This window comes from Emydura macquarii, unplaced genomic scaffold (genome assembly GCF_026122565.2).
Source record: "Emydura macquarii macquarii isolate MOO-44397 ecotype Brisbane River unplaced genomic scaffold, CSIRO-AGI_Emac_v2 contig_3517, whole genome shotgun sequence".
NCBI classification, from domain to species: domain Eukaryota; kingdom Metazoa; phylum Chordata; order Testudines; family Chelidae; genus Emydura; species Emydura macquarii.
In genome coordinates, this window is record NW_027133654.1 from 526,250 (window position 1) to 549,106 (window position 22,857).

Genomic DNA, 22,857 nt, shown 5'->3' on the forward strand with positions numbered 1-22,857 from the left:
CCAATTTCCCGTAGAGTCAATGAGAGCTGCAGGAATTCAAACATTTCTGACAATTAGGCCCCTTCCCCGTGTAAGTGTGTGTGATCCATCTATGACCCAAGTTTGAAAACCGTGGGCCTCACTCCTTTAAAAAAAAAAAACCCCACGATGCTGGGAGCAGTGGGGTGATCAGTCAGGCTCCTGTTCTGGAAGAAGAGAGAGGATGTGACACGTTTTCTTTCCCCACGGCCTTCCTCATCCATCCCATTAGCCCATATTTTATTCTTGGCCTGCCAGCCCTCGCCGGTTGCCTATATCTCCTTGCCAACTTGCTGCCCAACCCGCAGGCAGCTGCAGCTCCTTGGCTGCTTCCCGGGTGGTGGTGGTGGTGGGGGAGGCGAGCTGAGAGCAGCAGCAGCAGCAGCAGCCAGAGAGCGGGCGGGCGCGGGAGCTCGCCGGGCGGTGCAGCGGCACCTTTGACGTTCCATTTCCTTCACGTGACGAGGCGGCTCCGTTCCAGGGAAGGAGCCGCCGCGGCCGCTTCTGCAAGGCTGGGGGCGAGTCGCAGCCCCGGCGGCGGCCGGGTGCACGTTGTTTGTGTGATGCCCGCGCCTCGCGTCCCTCCCCCCGCTGCCGGCTGAGACGGACCGCGCGGCGCGCGCCGGGGAGCAGGCGGAGGAGAGGAGCCGCTGCCCGCCCTGCAGTGACCTTGGCCCCGGGGAGGTAAAGCGGAGGCAGGGCGGGGAGGAGGGGAAGGGAAGGGAAGGGAAGGAGCTCGCCCTCCTCCCAGGGCGGCGCGGGTGAGGCGGGGGCACGCTCGGCGGGCTCCCGCGGCGCTGTCCGCGGTGCTGAAAGCCCACGCTGCGGGGCAAAGCCGCCGGCAGCCCGAGCCCCGGACGTGCCGCCGGGCGAAGGGGGGAGAGCGGGGCGCTGGCCCGGGCCCCCGCTCGGAGCGCCCCGGGGCTGGAAGGGGGTTGGGGACAGGCCCGCGATGAAGCGCTGACCCTCCTGCAGCGTGCGGTCCAGGTGCCCGCTCGCTCCGGGGCAGAGCCCTCCGCTGCAGCCGGCGGAGCTCAGTCCTCCCCCCCACACACCGCCTGCCTGCCACGGCTGAGCCGCAGCCTGCGCCGCCGGACTCCCGGGCCGCGCAGCTCTGGGGCCGGGGCGGAGGCGAGCGAGGGAGCCGGCCTGGTGCCCCGCCGTGGGGCTGGAGCCCCGAAAGGGCTGACAGGGCTCTTTGCGCAGCGCTGGGAGCCCCCCGCGGGCTGGGGGGACGGCCGAGGGAGATGCCTAAGACTGGCTTGCTCCTCGGGGGGAGGGGGAGCCTGAACAGGTGGGAAGGAAACTGGCTACGGTGCAGTCACTAAAACGCCGAAACAAGCCTTTAAAGTCCGATCCGACAGATGCAGGGTCCAATATGTACTGGGGGGGGGAGGAAGAAGGAAGGAAGGAAGGAACATTTCGTAGGGAGATGCCTCTGCGATAGTGTGCTCAGCGGTGTGTCAACGAGCGGTTTGAAGTGGCAATTCATTAAAGTCGAAACTAGGTTAGTACATTACACTCATTCATTATTTACAGGCAAAAGGGGTGTCTGGGATTGATGGGGGGAGAGACGACAGTAAACGGTGATTTAGTTGCTTTGCTCCAGTGTAAATATCAGGAGGAGAAACTGATCATGTTAACGTGTTGGGAGAAAGTCAGCTCTATTTAGTAATCGTCAGTGGGCAAAGGAGACCTGCAGCGGTATCTCACTGAGATCACTTTTACCTTTCACAGAGGTAAATTGCGCAGCACAACATTTGTCAGCGGATCGTATTATTGGGACATGGCTCAAGGAAATAATTATGGGCAAAGCAGCAACGGGGTGGCTGATGACTCCCCAAACATGCTGGTGTACAGAAAGGTAAGAGGCTTTTTAATTTCTCTAACACAGTTGGGCAAATGACATTAGGAAACTTCTCACTCCTGTTTTTTTGGTTTTTTGCCCAGAAAATGAAACTATTTTAACGTTTTGCCTCCACTTCTCAAGATACAAGCTGCTGCTGTGATGTTCCATTTGTAGGAGTGAACCAACGTGATTTCAGAGCAGAATCGCTTGGTATCAGTCCTTTAGTGTAGTTTGTTGGAATATTTAGTACACATGATGTATACTTTACACTACTTAAATAGCAACAGTATGAGCATTTGAAATGTTAGCTGGGTATTCCAATCTGCTTATCTGTTGTCTTTAAGAAATGACCTAATCTCTTGCTCTAAATTTTAAAACACATATACATATGCCAACTTTACAAAGTGTTCAGGAACGTTTATTCTATAATGCATGCTTTAAACAACCATTTATGTTTGGTTGTCTCACTTTATATATGTCAAATGGCAGTGCTGCAATATTTATTTCACCTCCTATTTCCATGTGGTGGATGCCTCTGATATGATAAAACATTTTACCATTGAATTAGACTATTCCCTCCTAAAATCATTTGATTGTAAAATGAATAAAAATATTACATACTTTATATTTTAGCTTTCAAATATCAAATGTTTTATGACTAATTTGCCAGTTGTTTCCAATGCAATTAAAGTGTTAATTAAACATCTGGTATGAGGAAAATAATTGTGTGGATGTTTTTATGTTTCGCAATCAATAGCATTTTAAAAAATTATATTCCAAAGATTTTCTGTGCAAATATATTTCCCAACATGATAAATGTTTTAACAACAACGTCAATAAACAAACTTCCAGACATTGAACTCAATAATGGAATTTATTTGGCTTCTGTACTTCAATTAGAGTGGTTGCTTGGGGAATATGAGATGGGTTAGTGGAAACAGACTATGTTTAAATTAAGGAGACAGAGTTGTCTTTATGTGGGAATTGGACTTCTTTAAATAAATACAATTAAATTATAATTAAATGAGAAAATTCTTAAATTGTGGAAGTGGTGAAAGATTCTTTCACACAAACTCAGGTGCAGAATATTTTAACTATGAGTTTGCACCCAGAATTTAGGATATTGTAATTAGTTTGTGGTTATTTAAAATGGGAAAATCAACTTTTTTTTTTTTTTACAGAAGTTGGTCCCCTCTCCTCACCCCATTAACTGCAATAAAAACATTCTCAGTGCTTTTTCAATAGGGAGAGGAACTGATGTGTCATCAGAGATTGTGGTAATAGACTGTTCTTTCCAGAGATTATAAATATTTTGTTAGTCAGAAATTGATGTATAGTGCATGCCTTCTTATTTTCAAAGATGCTGCCGACTTAAGTGGAATTTGGGAATTCCCAGCACCTCTGAAAAGCATGCTACTTTTATCTAGGTGACTAAATATAATTTTAGGAATTTGATGCACACAAGTCTGGAAAACTTTGTACATATGTATGTATATAATTGGTCAATGTCACTGGGTCACTTTCCATTAATTTCACAATTGTGTACAAAAATTGTGTCTGTGCACTTATGTATATTTATGTAGTAAACAAACATGGGCAGAATGGTTATCATAATATTACATTTCCTAAACATTTATTGTAGCTAGTTGATTTGATTCAGTTCTCTCAAAAACACAGCATTTCATTATATTTTATATATACTTAAGAATAAGTTGGGTTGTAACATTTCAGCTATATGATGGATACCATAAGTATTGCATAGGAGATATTAAAAGTACTTGAGTATCAGTTATTTTTCTAAAGCTGCTGTACTCAGATACACTTTTTTTTTTACCCCACTAAACTAATTCTTTTCTTTTCTTTCATCTCATTGCTGAAATGTAACTTTACCAGACATATGTGACATATATAGGAAACTACATATACAGTGTTTACTTAATTTTTCTGTGGTATTTTTTTAAACAGGTTTTGTATAGTAGGGCACTTTTCACATATCTTAATCTTATGCAATACAATCATGTTATTTTTGTGGTTGAGAAGGAATTTCTCCCGGTCAGATTGGCAGAGACTCTGGGGTTTTTTTGCCTTCCTCTGCAGTGTGAGGCACGGGTCATTTGCAGGTTTAAACTAGTGTAAATGGTGGATTCTCTGTAACTTGAAGTCTTTAAATCATGAATTGAGGACTTCAGTAACTCAGCCAGAGATTATAGGTCTATTACAGGAGTGGGTGGGTGAAGTTCTATGGCATGCAATGTGGAGGATGTCAGACTAAATGATCGTGATGGTTCCTTCTGGATGTAAAGTTTATGAGTCTATGGCTATGTGTACACTGATGGCGGCAAAGTTGCCGCCATCAGATCGACTTATCTGGATCGACTGAGTGGTCAGTGAAGACCTGTTCAGTCGATCCAGAAGTCGATGCTATTAATCCACCACCACAAGTGGCGTAGCGCTGCGTCGACAGGAACGTGTTTCCCGTCAGCGGAGTGCAGTGAAGATGGCGCACAGAAGAGAAGCACAGCAGTCGATGGGAGTTATGCAAGTTTTCTGCATAGTTTGCGTAACTCCCGTCAACTGCTGCCGAATCGCCAGGGTAAGTGTAGACCAAGCCTATGTCTGCTTTCTTTGATTCCTTTAACTACTCCTCTTGACTATAGATTGACTCTTGTTGACTATAGATTGTGCTGACAGGTGTCAGTCTTGGATGAAAACTTCCAATATTCTTTCCTAAAGCAATGCTCTAGGAAACAGGCAACAAATAAGACCTGATGACATATGTGTTTTAAAAGCACATAGGTGTATATGACAGGATACAAACATGATACTGCAGTAAACAAATATAGTATAACTTCTGTGTTTAGAGTATGATAATAAAAGGTTCTTAAAGCATAAGTCATTTGACTTCAGATATTATCAGCTGCCTTTGAAGTCCTCAACTATGATGGGTTAATAGTGGCTATTACATCACAGGAATTTTGTAATAAATTTGAGAACATAATGCTCCTCCATTTTCTAAGAAGTGGCTGCAGTAACTAGTAAGTTTCACTGAATTTTGCCATTGTATTACAGATGAATGAACTGTGCTGAGTGACGAAAGCATCGACCTGCCAAATTCATGAAGTACTCCTTCAAAAAAAAATTTAGACATAAAATGAATTAGAAGTTACTAGAAAAGTTATGTAACTTTGGGGTGGTTGTCTCATGGATGATTGAATAGTTAGAATAAAACATTTTCTTACATTTTGAATACTATGGCTTAAATGTGGTTGGGTTGAACCATTTGTTCCAATTTGAAATTTAGGCAGCATGATTGTGTGGGATGGCAATCTGATATTTGTACTCATAAGAAATAGATGGAACATGTAACACCTCTTGTGATAGATAAGAGACAGGCCTTGATTGTAGTGAATACAAAGCAAATTCTTTATTGAGGATGCTGAGCACAAACATAATCTTGTAGTTATCCCTGCATCTCTAGCTCCAGTCTAATTAAATGCAATCTGTACTGCCTAGAGTCACAGCCCAGGTCTCCCTAAGTCCTGGCCTAGTCAAGTCACAAAAGGGATACCTGACTGCTATACAGAGTACTTGAAGAATTTGGATGATTTGAGATGGTCTTGAGTCACAGTGTTTGAATCTAAGATCTAATCTGAGTCTGCATTTTTTCTGAAGTTCAGGTGTGTTTGGATTCAGTATTGAAGTTTGGCCCAACACAGAGAAAATCTGAATCCCAAGGTCTGGATCTGACCTTTTTCAAAGTTCAGGGGGTTTATGGATCCAGTGTTAATTTTCACCAGAGATGCCAAGCCCTGACAGAACCAAACAAATTACAAGTAAACAAACTCATCTCTCACCCATAGTTAATTTCCAGTTAGTTACTGAGCTAAGGAAGTGAAGAAAGATGATTGGTTTGTCCAGGCAAGGAAGATGAAGAAAACATAATAGTATAAAATGACACAATGTAGATTTCGGTGCCTTCTAATAGTGTTCCATGTTCATATACATAAAAAATATACTGCACATTTAGATGATTTTTATAGAAAACTGGGGTAAAGTAATTGAGTTAAATATTCAGTGCATAAATAACTTATTTAAGTCTGTGTTGTAAAATGCACTAGCATAGATAAATAGTTCCTTATATCACTATCTTGCCATCGCTGAAGACGCTCACGTGTTAGGATTATTGAGCCTCTGGAAGTACTTTTTTCTTTTAATAGAATGTCAGCTGCATTACTTTTTTTAGATGTCTGCCTCATTATAAAATAATGAAATATGACACATAGGTGGTGCCAACATACCTTAGGAAGAGACCTACATTTTCCTGATATTAGCTTCAGGCAAATATGAAAATTTTGAAAGTTTTACTTTTATTTCCTTTTCTGCTCAGTCTATTTCAGTCAGCAATTAAGAGATGGATTAGAAGATAGAAGAGCATTGTCTGGAACCCATAGTATTTGAACATCAAAACTTCTTCATATGGAAATCTTAGATCTCAGCAACACTTTCAATTGTGGCTAGAAGTAGTATTGTAGAGAAAACTACTAGTATTGGCTTTTTCTTGTATCTTATGAGTTTAAAGTTTCAGAACTTGAGGTTGTTTTCTTTCTTCAATTTGTGACATGGAGAGGATAGAGTTTATTGTTGGAAAAACTTCTAATTTTAGAACCACTACCCCATGCTGTACTTCCTTGAGTTGAAAAAAGCCATGGGATTCTAACTGATCACTCTCATGTTCTGTTTTAAATTAGTCTAAATTGAACATCCTCTGAGGGATTATGAACTCTAATTTACAAGTTTACTTGCTGTTTTATCAGCTGTTTAAGCTATTCCAATCCATCTTTGGGCCTTTTTGCAATAACAGGACTACCTTTTTCTGAATAATTAATGATATTCTGGTTGACTGAGACTTTGGGTCACCACCTCTCTCCCTGTCCCTAAATATTAAAATAGTTTTTGATGTAGGTAATCATATCTTCATAGTGCTTGAGGCTAAGGTGTTCTCAGTTCTAGTCCTGTTCCAATAATCAAAGGTCATACTTGCTGGCACCCACATATGGCAAAAACTAGATTTATATTACAAGTTTGTCTGCCAGTCCACTATAATTTGCTCCCTCTAGCAGCATGGTATTTACAGGAATGGTGTAATGCCATTCCTATTACTGTTGCTCCTCTATAGTGTAATCTGTGGAAGTAGTGATAACTGTCTTTAGTTACCCCGCCTCCCCAAAAATAAATTGCTTGGTTGAAGTGGCAGTCAAATAAAACTGTACTGGTAATGTGTAGGTATTCTCAAATATTCACTTAAGGAAAAAAAGTTACTTGGTGGACGTTATCCTGACTGCAGTCTTCATATTTGGGGAAGGACATGAACAATGGAATTTTAAAAATGTTAAGCAATGACCTATGGGAGACTTACTATTGACTTCAGTAGGAGAAGAATTAGTCTGGCACTATGTACTTCTGAATATGCCTAAATTATGGTGGCATCACACTGCTATATAAAGGAACATATACATTGGACCTATTTATAGACCTGAGAGCACCCCATTCAAATCCTTTCAGAGTCCTCAGAAACATCTTTAGCTGTTACATATTCATCAGCATCAGCTTTGGCTTTAAAATGATAGGAAATTCATGGTGCCAAAATAAGTTACGGAAATTTTGAAAAAGTGGGCCATTTTTATACCCAAAACAACTATTTTCAATTTTCAGTGACTCCTGTAGCAATGTTACCATGGGCTATGATCACATTATATCTAACTGCACAGAAAGGTCAGAGGTCTCAGTTAATACTTTCATGGAAGATGCAAATGCAAGGAAGATTGAGGTACTGTGGGTAACTGTCATGATGACTGAGTAAGTGGTACTCTTACTGCTGAATTTATAGTGACTCCAGGGTCCCTGAAAGTATTAACTGGGCCCTTAGATCTCTCTTTGATCAGATATAATTTTATCACAGCCCAAAGTAATATTGCTAAAGGCACACTAAAGCTGAGCCACTGAAAATTGGAAATAGTTACTTTGGATGCAAAAAAAGGCGGATTCTTTTTTCCAAAGTTTCTCTAATATTTATTTTTTCACCATGAATTCCCTATATCTTTAGAGCCCTAGCTGACGCTGATGAATGTATAAAAGCTAAAGATATTTCTTATGTCACTGGAAGGATTTGCATGGGGGTGCTTGCAGGTCCATGAGTCGGGCCAACTTGTACTGTTCTTTATGTACTACTAGTGATGCCACCATAATGTATATTTCCTTCCAGGAGATGGAGACAAGGAAAAAAAGCTTTTAGCTATGTCACTAATACCATACAACTGAATTACTAACTACAAGACTCCAGTTCTTCCTGTTTTCAACAGGTGGAAGGAATTTCTGCTGGTTGCATTGAGGCATTGGCTGACTTTCTTCCTTTAAACTGTAGTCTCACAGAAAGTCCTTGAGAGAACTGTTCACCTGCTAGGAGGTGTCACTGCCTAAACCACTGTTTGGCTCAGCAGCAGGGGTTCTGTTGTGGGTTATGTGGTCTGGTTACCAGTCATCTGCTCCTACCCCTGCACCTTAAGAGGAATAGCACTATGTGACAGGATGTCCACCCAACACAAGGCCTGAAGGGGGTAAATTAGGCCAATTAACCTATAGGCTGCAGTAGTGACCTATAGTGACCTAGCTGGAGGTCAGAAAGAGAGAGACCATGGGGCAAGGAACCGACAGAAGGGGGTGTCAGACCTGGAACCAACTAATCTCCAGAGCAACCAGGAGGTGGAGCTCCAATGGTGAGTGAACCCCATGACACACCTGTAGGGAACGGTTCTGCATGTATGTTGGACCCCCAAAAAGTAAGTGTAGTGGTTCTGTTAGCTGATAGTCCTTGCTGGGTGGGGAGAAGGGAAACCTTAATGCCACCAGGTGAAAAAGTGATGATAGGCATCTTCCCCTGTATCCCCCATTGCTGTAAGCTTGAAATGACAGCATTACTTGCCAGTGACCCAAACAAGCAGAAAAATGTTACAGTGTGCTATGCAACTATGTCCCTTCTTTCCTATACCACACATATGCAGTTTAATACTGTGTATGCCTCTGTGGATTGTGCATTGTCACTTTTAGTCTCTCTGCTCTTTCCCTTTTGATGCACTCTACATTAGTCACTATGGAAACAACCATGCTATTGATAGTGACATGCAGTATAGTCACTTTTTTATTAAGATTTTAAATTTACATGTTTTTTAAATGCTGATGTTCATGATTTTCATGGCAATATATGTCATGTGATATAAAAATTGAGGGATTTCAAGCAAAGGAAAAAGGATGGTAGTAAGACTGCAAATTAGAAGTTCATATATAAATTTTACTTTAACAATTACAAATGTGTCTAATAACAGATTAAGGAGAAAATGACACCATCCCCACCAAATCAGAGCATGAAAACATTATTTTCTTTAAATAAAATAAAGAGATCCCAAACTCTACCCTGCAAACCCAAACTTTAGACAAAAAAAAAAAATCTACATAGGACATTAAAAAATCAGTAGTAAAATATACTTATTGCATTACATTTAAATATATCTGTTTTCAACCTAAATACTGGAGAAGCATGACAATACAGAAATGTATAATGTTAATACCTAGCACTTTTCATGTGTGGATTGCACAATACTTTACCAAAGAGGCACATATCATTATCCCCAATTGATGGAAAGACATGGTGAAATGAAGTAGGTCAGTGGAGAAATTGGGAATAGAATGCTGGTCTCAAGACTCTGGACAAGCACTATAATCCACTGTCCCACACTAAGCAACCAGATCTGACAAATAAACTTCCGTTGCTGAAAGAGAACTGAATACTGAGTATGAAAAAGAAAAGACGTCAAGGCTGCCAGCGGATTGAGGACTGGATGGAGAACCAAAGCTGGAGACTGTCTAGGAACCTGGGCGGCCCAAGGAGCTCAGCTGGTAAAACAAGAAGAGCTCCTCCTGTTGTTAGTGCTGCCAGGAGTTGTTAAAGCTGTTAAGTTGTGATGGCTGCTCAGTGCTTCTGTTTTTGGAGCGCCGGTGTTAGCTGCATGAACAAAAGATGCAGCTTTCTGATTCAGTGATGTTATTCATAAAGAAAGGCCACGGGCTTGGTTTGATGGCAAAGGGTTGTCAGCAAAGCACGGTACTAGTGCCAGTCCAATAGGTCACAGGGACACTAACACATGTGTTCCTGTGAGAAGATAGAGGTTCAGTCAGGACACCAGGATCCTGTCTCTTTGGCTGATACAAAGATGCCCCTCCTATGACTTCTCCTTTTATACATTGATACAAACAAGTTATATATTACACTCCAGACATTGCTAGTTACCACCTTTATACCTTGTACATGATAGTTTGAACAAAACATCTCCATCCATTGTCCTGTTGGTGTGTTCCTGTTAATCTCTTGAGAATTTGTTTACATAGTTACTTGATAACTCTGGGTGTTTTTATATCGTCCTCTCTGGTCAGGAATGTGTTTACTTGCTTGGCCAATACCTGGTGTGTTACTATTCAGCCAAGGCCAGGTCTACTCTGGTTCACGGGGTCTTTGGCTCATGCTATTACTTATGCTTAGGGCTCCAGCGAGGCCTTTGGCTCCAAGCAAACCTCTGTAACACCTGGCAAAGACATTTTTAACTGACAGTGAAACTGTCTCTAGATAGTCTGCAGAGCTCTTCATAGAAAGCAGTAGGAGCCTGGCATTGCATTTAATCAGATTTACAAAAACAAAGGGAATTCCAAGCCACAAACATTTATATATTAGTAAAGGCTTCTAAATTAATTCACGAGAAAATGTACCACTACAAATCTGTGTATGCGAATGGGAAACAACCAAAAATAACACTAAAAGCACTTAAAACTGTGGAAATCAAAAACTAACTATACTTTTTGTCTTGGTTTATATTACAATGGCTCTATTTTCAAAATATTCAAACATTCAAAATATAGCTAAAATCTCAACATTCCTGTGTTAAACCCTACACTCAGTTGCTCCATATAGAGCTCTTAGACTTATTTCTCTATATATGTCACTTTGGGAGCTTTGTTATCATGGTGGAAATGAATTTATATTTTGAAATCTTTTTTTTTTTTTTGGTTAGCATCCTGGAATTTCAGTCCTGGCATTCCTTATGTAGAAGGCTCTATCACAAAATGCTACTGCAGATCTCTAAATGTGCTTGTTTGACTGATGTATCTTCCTTGGAAAGTTATTTCTCCACACTGACTCTGATTAATGAAAGCGCCTTGGATTGTGGTAGCAGGACAGGAATTTAAAGAAGTGGAGGGAAATGTTCCTTTCAGTCTTAATTCTTTTTCTGCTATAAGCACATATAAAAAGAAACATGAATTGTCTGTTCTTCCTTGTAATATAACATTGATAAGGGGTTGCTTTCTGGTCAAGAACCAGAGAAAATGTGAGACTACTAATCTGTCATATTCAGGTAAATGTTTTAATGAAGTGACCTACCCCAATGTAGAGAGACAGCTAAATGCAAGATTGAACAGATAGTTTAGTGTAAGTATTTAGCACATATTCTAAGGGTCCATTCAAGGTGAAGTGGCCCGTTAACACCCCTGTAGTCATAGGATGAAAAGGGGCAGTTAGTGGGTTACAGATTGTTATAATAAGCCATAAATCCAGTGTCTTTATTAAAACCAGGATTTTCAGTGTCTAGCAAAATTATGAATTTAGGCTCGAAGGTTGTCTTTTGTACTCATTGTGCAGGTTTCCTTAGAGGATGAGGACTGATAGGTCAGATAGAGTGATCGCTTTGTGAAAAGTGTTCACCCGTAGATGATAGGGTGTTGTCCTTTATCATTTTCCTGTGTGAATTCATGTAAGAGCATAGTGGTTGCCTGGTTTCACCCACATAATTACTATTGGGGCATTTAGTGCACTGAATGAGGTACACCACAAGTTGAGATAGGCATATGTAGGACCCAGGGATTTTGAAAGGTGTGTTGTGGGAGGGTGTTAATCATTATAGCAGTGGAGATATGTCTGCAGGTTTTGCATCAGTTGTTCTGGCAGGGTCTGGTACTACTTTGGATTGAGTCCTGGTCTGTGGGGTTCTTGCTTCTGATGATGAGCTTGGAGAGGTTGGGGGGTTATCTGAAGGCCAGAAATGGGTTTAGGAAATGTTTCTTTTAAGGTGGGGTCCCTTGAGTATGGGCTGTAGTTGTTTGATGAAACTCTATATACGTTCCAGTGTGGGGTGGTAGGTGACAAGTAGGGCTTTGTGGTCGAAGGGGGTTTTACTTCTATATAGAAGCAGATTCTCTTGGGCTATTTGGATGGCCTGTTCCATGATGCAACCTACTTCTCTGGTGGACTGTCCATATTTGGTAAAGGCAATTTGAGTCTGTTAAGGTATATATCCTAGATTTTATTCTCAAAGCATATTCTGTGGAGTCTGAGTACCTGGTTGTAGATAACAGATTTCTTGGTGTGCTTGGAGGTGGTTACTGGATCTATGAAGGTAGGTGTGGTGATCTGTGGGTTTTTTAAATATATTTGTCTGTAGGGTTCCATTGTTTACACTGCTTGTGGTGTCCAGGAAGTTGATGTTAATGGGGGAGTGTTCCAGAGAGAGTTTAATGGATGGATGGTGGTTGTTGAGGTTGTGGTGAAAATCTATGAAGGAGTTTAAGATGACTGTAGGATGAAGGATGAAAATATCATCAATATATCTCACTATATCATTGGTTTTGTTGTGCATTTGTTCAGAAATTCTCCTCTATGGTGGGCCATGAAGAAGTTAGCATATTGAGGACCCATCCTAGTAATCATGGCTGTTCCCATGATTTGGACAAAATGTTTGTTGTTGAATTGTTTTGGGTGAGGATGAAATGAATGGGGTGAAATGAATGATTTGTTTGGGGTGGATATCTGAGGGTTGTCCATTGTCTTGTAAATACTTGTGGCAGGCAGGTTTGCCATCATTGTGAGGGATGTTCGTGTATAAGGAGGTGGTATCCATGGTGGCAAGAATGGTGTTGTGAGGGAGGCTGTTAATGTTGTGGAGTTTGTGGAGGAAGTCATTTGTGTGCTGGAGGAAGCTGGCCATTTGTGTGGTGAGCGGTTTCAGGAAGGTTTATGTGAGTCCTGATATTCCTTCAGTAAGAGTGCTGTGACCAGATACGATGGATCTGCCTGGGTTGCCTTGTTTGTGTATTGTGGGAAGCATGTAGAAGTTCCCTGGGTGGGGTTGTGGGGGATGAGTGTGTGGAGTTTCTCTTGGAGTTGTTTGGGGAAGGATTTGATGATATCCTTAAATTCCTGGGTAAATTGTGGCGTGGGGTCTTTGAGTTTTTTATAGAAGGTTGTGTTGGAGAGTTATCAATTGGTCTCGTTACCATAGTCATCATGGTTGAGGACCACAGTGGTGTCCCCTTTCTCTTCTGGTTTGATCATTATTTGGTGGCTAGATTTTAGGGATTTTAGCTGTCCTCTTGGCAGTGGAAAGATTGTGGTGGGTGTGATGTTTGTTAAGGATTAAATTAGTGCCTCGCTCTCCTTGTCTCTCCAATATCCTGGGACCAACATGGCTAGAACAACACTGCATACTAGCCTAATGTACTCACTTTATGAGGTTATTTTAATTATGATTATTGTACTCAATTAGCAGTTCCTATATTTGGGTAAGAATATTCACTGAGCTCCTTTTGAGGCAAATGAAACTTCTATTATCATAGAACCACATAGTCTTGTCCCATGTGGAAAGACTTTAGGATGGGACTTATTTTGAGAAAATCTCTGTGAGGATTACACACATTCTCCCATTAGGACTGAAGGTGGGGTTCCCTTGCCATGGAAAAGCTTCTCCCAGATCTTGTGGATCCCCTGGGATCTGTGCAGATCCATGAGAGGCCTAAGTCATCCATGCTGACTCCCTGTATCCCTGCAGTAATTTGAAGGGTTGGACCCTGACAGCACAGATCCAGGGAAGCTATGATTACCATAGTGGCTCCTGATGAAATCTATGAAAAAGTTAATAGACCATGAAGTAGTGTAGTGTTAACTCTCTCCTATATAACTGTTGTTGGAATTTGTGCATTTCCTCCCCCCTTGCTTGTCCTGTCCTGAACTCCTCCCCACCGCAGAGAACCCAGACTGAGTGGTGAGCTCTCCATTGGTTCTAAGGTGTGTGTGTGTGGGTGGGAAAGGAAAGATACCAGAGAAGAAGACACTTAGCACATGGAGGACCACTCCATACTCATCTCAGAGGAGGCGCAATCTAACCCAAAGTAAATATTACTCCCAAAGGAAATGTATTAATCTGTTCGTTGTGGATTTTAATAACCTGCATGCTTAAACTTCATATTTTTATGGCCCAAGCCTGAAAAGGGTACCACTGGTAGGTACCCTTATGCTAGCAGAGTTCAGCGCACTGTCAGTAGATATTAAGTGTCTGCTTTCATGTCAAACGTTGCAGGACTGGGGCTCTAATTTAGTGTATTTCACTATGTGTACATTTTATTTGGTGTATTTACCTCCTCTTTATTAGATCAGAAATTTAAATAAGCAGTGTGCCGTCAGTTAATTGAAGTCTGGATTTGTTTTTGGTTTTTTGGGTGCTTGGAATATTAGCCTGGCAAAAACCAATTTTCTTGCATGCTGATTGCTAATGATTCATAATTAGCCTTAATTTAATAATCATGAAAATAAATGTTTGCTTTTTTTGTGCATTTTCATAGATAATAAAATCTCCTTCTCAGACAATTAATATCTCTTGGAGTGATAAAATGCAATGTTATTGCAGTACATCTTCCACATAGTAAATCTACTCCTGATTGTATTTATTCCTCCATAGTACATGATGTTCATGACTCTGAAAACAAATCTGAAATTCCTGGTGCTTGGAGATTCCATTTTAAGTAATGAAATATTATCGAAGATTAGATTCTGTGACTTTCGGGGGAAAATCTCTCATATTCTTCCATTGTATAGATTTTTCTTTGATATACTGTCTTATCAGAATGAATAAATGAGTTAGCTAATTTCCTTTGAAAGACAATGACTTGAAATAATTAATAAAAAATCATTCATTTTATTGTTTCTTATTCAACCAAACTCCTAGGAATCGCCAAGATGAAAGATACATTGCATATGTGGGCCAAACTCTGCCCTTGAATATTAACTCAGAAGTCTCCCACATGCATTTGAAATGGAATGGACACCAGTAATTAAATGTGAATTTACAATAAAAACGAAGATTCAAAATTAGGCTTTTTCTGAAGCCGAGTTTTAAAATCTCTTCTGTTTTGTCTGTCTTTTTAAATCTTTGTCCTGTTCCTTCTGGGAAGGGGGGAAAATAGTGCAAGAAATATAAGAAATGGTGGCTGTGCCACAAAATCCCTGATCTTCAGTAATTTTCCATGTGTTTTGTTATGCAGGTACATAGAGGCAATGTGGTCTGGAGCATAGAAGTCAAGAGGTGTTCTCCATTACAGTCCTAGACCTCTCGACTTACTGTGTGGCCTTGAACAAATTATTTTGCCTTTTTATCTTGGCTTCCTCATCTGTAAAAGGGGTTTAATTATTTTCCTAATCCACCTATTTCACAGGGATGATGTAAGAATTCCTTGATTAATATCTGTACAATGGTTTGAGCATATGAAGCATTATACAAATGCAAAGTTATTATGAATGCAGTAATTTAATTTAAAACAATTAATGTGCTCTGAGCAATAAAACTCACCCACCCACTCTCAGACACTCTCACAGTAGATTACTAGATTTGAAATTTCTTGCTGGTATGTGTTTTCAGAGTTGCTAAGCAACCATAAATCCCATTGAAGTTAATGGGAACAAGAGGTGCTCAGCACCTTTGAAAAATCATGCAGTATGTCTATTATTAAACAATCAAAGGAATCTTCATATTTAACTACATTAAACTAGATCTCAGATCCTGGCTCCTGTGTCTTGAAGAACACCGCAAGGTCATATACATTTCCACTTTGGGTAATGATTCATTTTGGTTTCCAGGAGAGCTAGAAAATGCCTTTCTCCCACACATGTGCATCAGGAAAAAGCAACATAATGCTCAGTCTGCACTAATGCCAACATCACTTGTTCCTCACAGAACTGCATCACAGAAATATTTTTCATATTGTAAAGCCAACATTCTTTTCAGAGTTCAAGCAGCTTCTTCTGCTCCTCAGATATTCCCGACCCAAAGCTTCAAAATTAATTTACCACAAGGGAATTGGTATGCTGTCTTTGCTCTGAGTCATTGACTCCATCTCTTAAGGACTTTCAGAACTGGTTCTAAAGTGTATCTCAAGCTGTCTGTTAACAATCGCAGCTGTGTGCTTCTCATAAGAATGTTGTATTTATTCCTTTGATATTTATTCACGTGAACAGAACATAGCCATATTTGTTTATATGCATCCTAAATTTTCCAACAGATGAAGTCAGTCACTTGTATACCTCCATTTCATGAAAATGTTGCAGAATCATTAAGCAGCTGTACTATACCTGAAGTCTTAACATTTAGGATCACCAAAGTGCAAACAATTCATTTTTTTCTTCCAAAACATTGAGGCATGACTTTATGTAGCTTAGAAACAAAGGATTTGTTTCTCATTTACACTAAGGCCCTGTTACTACACTGCAAAGTGACCTTACAATGTGATGCCAGACTGGCATAAAAATAGCCTTAGTGTTCAAGGGAATTAGTCCCAAAATTTAAGGCTTTGCCTTTTGAAAAATATCTCAGCTATGGAATGTGATTTTGAGCCAAATGAAGATAAATGCAGAAGATGGCAGAGTAGTTTGTGTTGATTGGTTGTGTACAGACAGTGTGCTGCTTGTCCTTTTTTCTGTGTTTCCCCCTATCCTCTTCAACTTGATTAGTTTAATGTACTAATGAATTTCACATTTATTTTCAGCTAGATTTTTTAACAGGAACATTATGAGTTGCCTTGTCAATTTGTGAAATATTTTCTGCTTTCTCAATCTGATCACTGCATTTCTTATGCTATTCTTGATATGTTTGCATGACTCTCAGTAAATTAAAGGGCACTGAGTATGCACAGGGAAAGGGCACTGTAGTGCAGCATTTTTCCTCACTTGTGCTTCACGATGAGTTTGTGTTCCATCATATTGGGATCATTTCAGATTCTTGGTACAAAATCTTTATGGCCTACAGCCGTACCCCCTTATGCTCTTATTCTGTCAAATCTCACAAGGTTAAACAAGGTCAGGCTGGACCAGTACTTGATAAGTAACCTCAAAGGAACATGTAGGTGCTGCTGGAAGTACTGCTGGTGACTCACTAGGTGGTGCTCTTCCCACTGAGTATTAAACAACTATCCCACCATCATGTTAGGAGGGACTGTGCTAAGGATAATAAAACTGAAGTCCAGATTACCTGTGGTCATTAATAAAGGTTTTTCCTTTTCATGAGAGATAAGATAACATTGGTGTTGTGGCCAAATTGCAGATCTGATAATTTTATGCTACCTCCCCAAATTTTCTCTTTGTAGTTTTCAATGTGGAAAAGCCTGTATTCCTTGGCTGAAGTGTTGTGCAACATTGTGGCAAGCTGTTAAAAAATTGCCATTTCATCCCATAGGTGAAGTGATGTTAGTGTGTTCCCATGTTTGTAAAACACTTTAGGGTATGCAGGATAAAAGGTGCTATACAAATGCAAGATTGCAATTGTTTATCACAAACTGGTCCAAACTTTGAGGTTTTTCTTCATTGATATTCCTTTGGCAGCTCTTCACAAGAAGAAATCCTCTTCAGTTCTTTCTTTTTTGGCTGTAACATGTGTGCACGATAAAGAGATCTTTTTTCCATAGTTTAGAATCTTACTTATGAACCAAATTCTCTCCAACTGTTCTGCTAATAGTTGAAATGAATGGGCCTTGTATTAAATCTTATCCCTTACCATGATATTGTACGGTCTTGTTTGTATTTCGAAGGATAATTTCTTGTTTTCAGTCACTGACAATTAACACTCTGTCCAAATATTTTTCTTTGACTATTTCTTGATGCACAAGATTTCACTGGAGTTGACATCTATACCAGCTGTCACCACCAATACATCATTTTAGTTCTTTGGAAGGCAATAAGAGCAGGTAACTGGGAATCTAGAGACCTTATTGTTTTTTATTCCTTCTCAAAGTCAAATTGAATCAATGTCAATCATTCAAACCATTCTGGGTTTCTATTTTAACTTCAGAGGAATAAACCCTTAGTTGACTTCATTCCCTTCCTGCTATACAACACTGATCAATACGGTACATTGAAATCCCCATATTGGCATTTAGATACCAAAACTTCAAATAACTACTACATATATATTTAAAGGTATACTATGCTAAAATGATCTACTTCTTCAGAAGATTGTTTGACCTATGGGATACAGTTATGAAGATATCTGGTCAATGAAATCAGAATATTAAACACACATTTTATGTATAAAATGAATTAATATAATTTCATACTGTAAATGAACTGGGCCAAACTTCGCTTTCACTTACCCTGGATTTACAATGGGGTAACTACTGACATCAGTGACACCAGACTCACATCCATATAAAAATATTTGGCCATTCATCTTTCACTGTCATAAAACTGCAAAAGATCTAGTGTAATCATGTTTTAATGGTGTAGGGCACTAGACAATATGCTTTACAATTTTTCATTAGCACTCCTCTCACTGGTACAAAATAGGCAACATTTTTTTAAGTGTGACTTCCTGCAAGACAGAGATTATAGGTGTACAATTCACAGTGAAAGTCTATTTAATATTTGAGGACTGTTATTTCCGTATACATTAAAAATAGACCTATTTATCGTAAAATGTTCCAAGTTTTGTGAATATTTTTACTTATTTTAAAATGAATTGTTTTTCCTGATTGGAAATAGGTTTGGCCTGAGTGAAATGTGTCTCCAAAATGTTTAATATTTCTGTGGTGCAATCAGGGCCCAACCATAATTTTTTCGGGCCCTGTACAAACTTGTAACACAGGCCCCCTCCCACATACATAATGGGGGCTGTAGCCTAGGCCAGGCCCACCAGGGCCTCCAGGCTACGGTAAAGTGTAACCTTTTTCCCCCCAATGTGGGGGCCCGGGGTGCAATAATAGATTATTCATCAATTTCCTTCTCAAAATGAATCAATGCTACAAAATTGTCCAAACCAAAATGTCAACAATTTTCAGGTGAAACATCTCAAACATTTAAGCTAGTCTTGCATAGTTTTTACTAGTCGCGTGTGTAAGTAATTTAGTGAAATCAAGCATCAGCATTTGTGCTGGGGAGATGGTCTATGTCACTATAGCTGGTTAAGAAATGAAAATCTAATCTCAGGAAAAAAATTTAAATTGATTTTGTTTGAGTGTTTGAAATGGACATTCTTTTTTCTTTTTTTTTTAATGCTTTCTAACCATTTTGACAACATTTGATAAAATTGCCATTGAAGTTTTTAATTATTAAAAAAGATGATTTTCAGAAAATGAAAAACTTCAGTAATGTTTCTTTAAAAAAGGATGAATTTTTTCACCAAAAATATCATTTTCAAAATCACAAGTTTTTGTTGAAATAACATTTTTGTTTAAAAATTCAACCAGTTCTACAGGTAACTGAGAAAATGTTACAGATCTAGGTAATGTGTCCATACTTCTGGAAAATGCTTAAATCAATATCTATTCAAGACATAATTTAAACAGGTTCTTAGTTTTGTCATCTGCTTAAATGCTGTTCTGAATAGGTATACTTTTTTGAATTGACATCCAAGTGAGTGACTTGATCAACTTTTAGTCTCAGAGTGCTTGATTTAAAATTGAGAAATTAAGTAGTCCTATGTGTGACTTCCTTATCTCTTCCCCCACCCATATCTCAAAACTGTGATTTAATCTAGCACTGATTTATAATAGCTGTATAGCACAGGCACAGAACTAAAATAAAGGTAGTACAGAGGAGGACAAAAATTATCTTCCAGAACTGTGTGGTAAGCCTTTCATAGCACCTGCTTTCAATATGCATGCCTGGTTTGTGATGCTACTCTAATTTCTTCTACCTTCATGAATATTATGACATTAATTTTCAAAAACATGTATATGAAAAGATGAAGCAAACTATGAATAATAAATTAGCTGGTGATGCTAGGAAGTGGATTAGAAGCATTTCAAAGGCTTCAGTTAATAAAAACAGAAAAAGTTATTCTTCTCTATTCTACATACTCCCAATATTTTGATTTCTTAGAGATTTAGTTAGATAAATACTTTGGGCAAGTAAATGCATTTTTGGGTATGATAACTACTTCCTAATGAAAATTAGGTGATTTTGGGCCCTATCTTGTTCCCATTGAAGTCAATGGGAAAATTTGAGCTGACTTCAGTGAAACGAGGATCAAACTTACTCTTCCTTCACATACAGGAAAAATACTCTACAATAGATTTTCTGATGGCTACAGTTAGCACTTGGGTTTAGAGTTTAGAGGTGATATTGTGCAGTAAGGACTTGATCATGAATCGTTTATGTCAAAGGGAGTCTTATAGTTGACTTCATTAGGATTAGGGCCATATGCTCTGATTCAGGAAAGCATTCCTGTTCAGGAATGGCACTTGGAATTCAGTGAGACTTAAGAAAATGCTTAAGGAAGTTAGTTGTCTAAATACCTGGTCCCTGCTTAACTGCTTTCCTGAACAGGGATGAACATAAGCGTGTGCTTAAATATTTTCCTGAATTGGGGCCTTAGTGAATAACTTCAGTCTAGGTAAGAGAGAACAAATGTATGAGTTCAAGAATGACTTACCTGTAGGCGTAGGCTTGCACCCTGAATGATGAAATGTTGGCTTTGAAGTTTTGCTTTTGTTGTAGAAAAAGCTTCATTGGTAAGGCTGTAAGAGTGTTTTTATTAAATGCTGTTTCCCCCTCAAGTTATGTTAATAGTATGTGTTCATTTTGAGTAATTGACCTTTACTCCTAAGGTAAAGCTGAAGGGCCATTTCTCACAATTTACATATAATTTAACTCTGAAATAACTGTGAAGGACTTCTGAGAAGCAAGACTAAATGAAATTCCAGTTAGATGAAATACAGCAAATTAATATACATTTTCTGGTGAAAGAGGAAAAAGATGTCTTGAGCACTGGCAGACAACACTATACTAAAGCATAAGTGTAAACTCAATTACTAGCAACAGAAAACATATTTGTTGCAACATTGTAATGAACTGTATTGTTAACATATTCCTGCTTTTTACTGGGGAGAGCGGGAACAGTTCAACTGAACCTATACTAAGGGGAGGCAGTGCATCCTAGTGCATAGAGCACTAGCCTGGGATTTGGAACACCTGAATTCTAATCCTGGCTCTGTAACTGGCCTGCTGCGTGACCTTGGAGAAATCACTTATCTATGCCTCCATTTCCCCATCTGTAAAATGGAGCCAATGTAAAGTGCTTTGAGATCTACAGATGAAAAGAGCTGTGTGTCTATATATGTTTATAAACAGCTTGTAATGGCATGGCACCCACCTCTCATCAGTCCCCCTTCTGGTCAGGTGTGTCTGTGGTCTTTAAATGGTCCCGGCCCTGGTATAGGCTGTAGCTCCAGGGCTTCCTATCTGGAGGCAATGGTTTCACTCCAGCCGGGGGCCTCTGAGCTTAGTGCATCCCATCACACCTCTCCTCTCCCCTATGGGATTGGGGTGGTAGTTCTATAGAGCAGCGGTTCTCAACCTTTTTTTCCCAAGTACCACTCGGGGAAAAAAAGGGAGGGGACCTGCGGCGGGGTTTCGCGGCAGCGGGGAGAGACTTGCGCCGGCTTACATGGGGGAAACAATACCCGCCACCGAAACCCTTCCGCCGTTTGCCCATTTTCGGCGGCAAAGTTTTGCAAGGGCGGGCAGGAGGGCACTTCCGGCGGTGGATTTGGCGGCGCGGTACAGCTCGCGTACCACCCAGCCTTCTCGTAAGTACCACCGGTGGTATGCGTACCACCGGTTGAGAACTGCTGCTATAGAGGGTAATCTCTTTTTACCCCATCTTTTGCCCCACTATAGCAAGTCTTCTCCCTCCCAGACTTCACTGTCTGAAGGGCTATTAGCAGTAGTTTCTGTGCCCCGATCTACCAGGATCCTTTTCTCGTAGGCCTCTTCACCTTGAGAGCTTGTCTTAGCCATTGCCCCTTTCAGTCAGGGCTCTGTCTCCCAGACCTCTCTGTTTGGAGAGCCTCTACCCAGTCTTTGCCCAGGTTCCTCAAGGTCTACGCTCCCAGGTCTTTCTTACCTGGAGCGTGTGTTTGTGGTCCCTTGAATCAGTTTCTTCTCCTGGACTTTGGGGTCTCTAGCTGCGTCTCATAATCGTATACCGTGTGAAGCAAGAGCAGTTTTTCATTCTCTGTGAACTGGAGATCTTCGGTCAGCTGTTCATTCTTGAACTTGAGATCCTTCAGTTCCCTTTCTGCTGCCTCCAGTCATTTTGCCAGGGCATCCTCTCTTAGGAGGGAGTGCACAAAGCCTGCCTCTGCTATTCCCTTCCCTATCCTGGCGTCCTGTTTTATACCTCAGCCCTTCTCTTTCACATCTCCCCTGCTGGGGCAATTCTATCTGGGCCTCTGTGCTAGTTAGCTCACTGGATATTTTAGCCTGAGTTCACAGTGTTCTTCTGGGTTCCTGCTGTAGCTCTCTGGGCCTCGGCCAATGCTTCCTGCAAAGCCAAGCATAGTTCCCTCTGCCTCTTGGCTTCCACCTGTACAAGGTCAACTCCTGCTCTACTCAGACTAGGTGGTTAATGACTTTCCCTCAGGAGATGTTAGCCTCATCCAACTCTTGTTGGCATTTCCTTAGAGGGCTCCTCAAGCTTTAGGCATTCTGGTCTCGCTTCTGGGCTCTTTTCCAGGGTCTCACTACCCTGGCTGTCAGTCTCTCTGCTTTCTTTTCCAGCTGGGCCCAGACCCTCTCAGTCCTGGATTGCTGTCCTGGTCTTTCCCACATGAGGGCTGAGTAACCCAGCCAG

General features: G+C 40.4%; 1 protein-coding gene across 6 annotated transcripts in view; it reads left to right on the plus strand.

Moving 5' to 3' along the window:
• Window positions 1–440: 440 nt before the first annotated feature.
• Window positions 441–22,857, plus strand: part of RGS7 (regulator of G protein signaling 7) — a 363,940-nt gene continuing 341,523 nt past the window's right edge. For 5 of the 6 annotated variants that reach the window (XM_067535825.1, XM_067535822.1, XM_067535823.1 and 2 more), the window contains exons 1-2: window positions 1,359–1,525; window positions 1,756–1,882. In XM_067535825.1, coding sequence (XP_067391926.1) covers window positions 1,383–1,525; window positions 1,756–1,882 — 270 coding nt within the window. In that variant the 5' untranslated portion in view covers window positions 1,359–1,382. Of the gene's footprint in view, window positions 703–1,358; window positions 1,526–1,755; window positions 1,883–22,857 lie in introns of those variants that run through there. The other variant, XM_067535826.1, reaches the window with a different exon arrangement.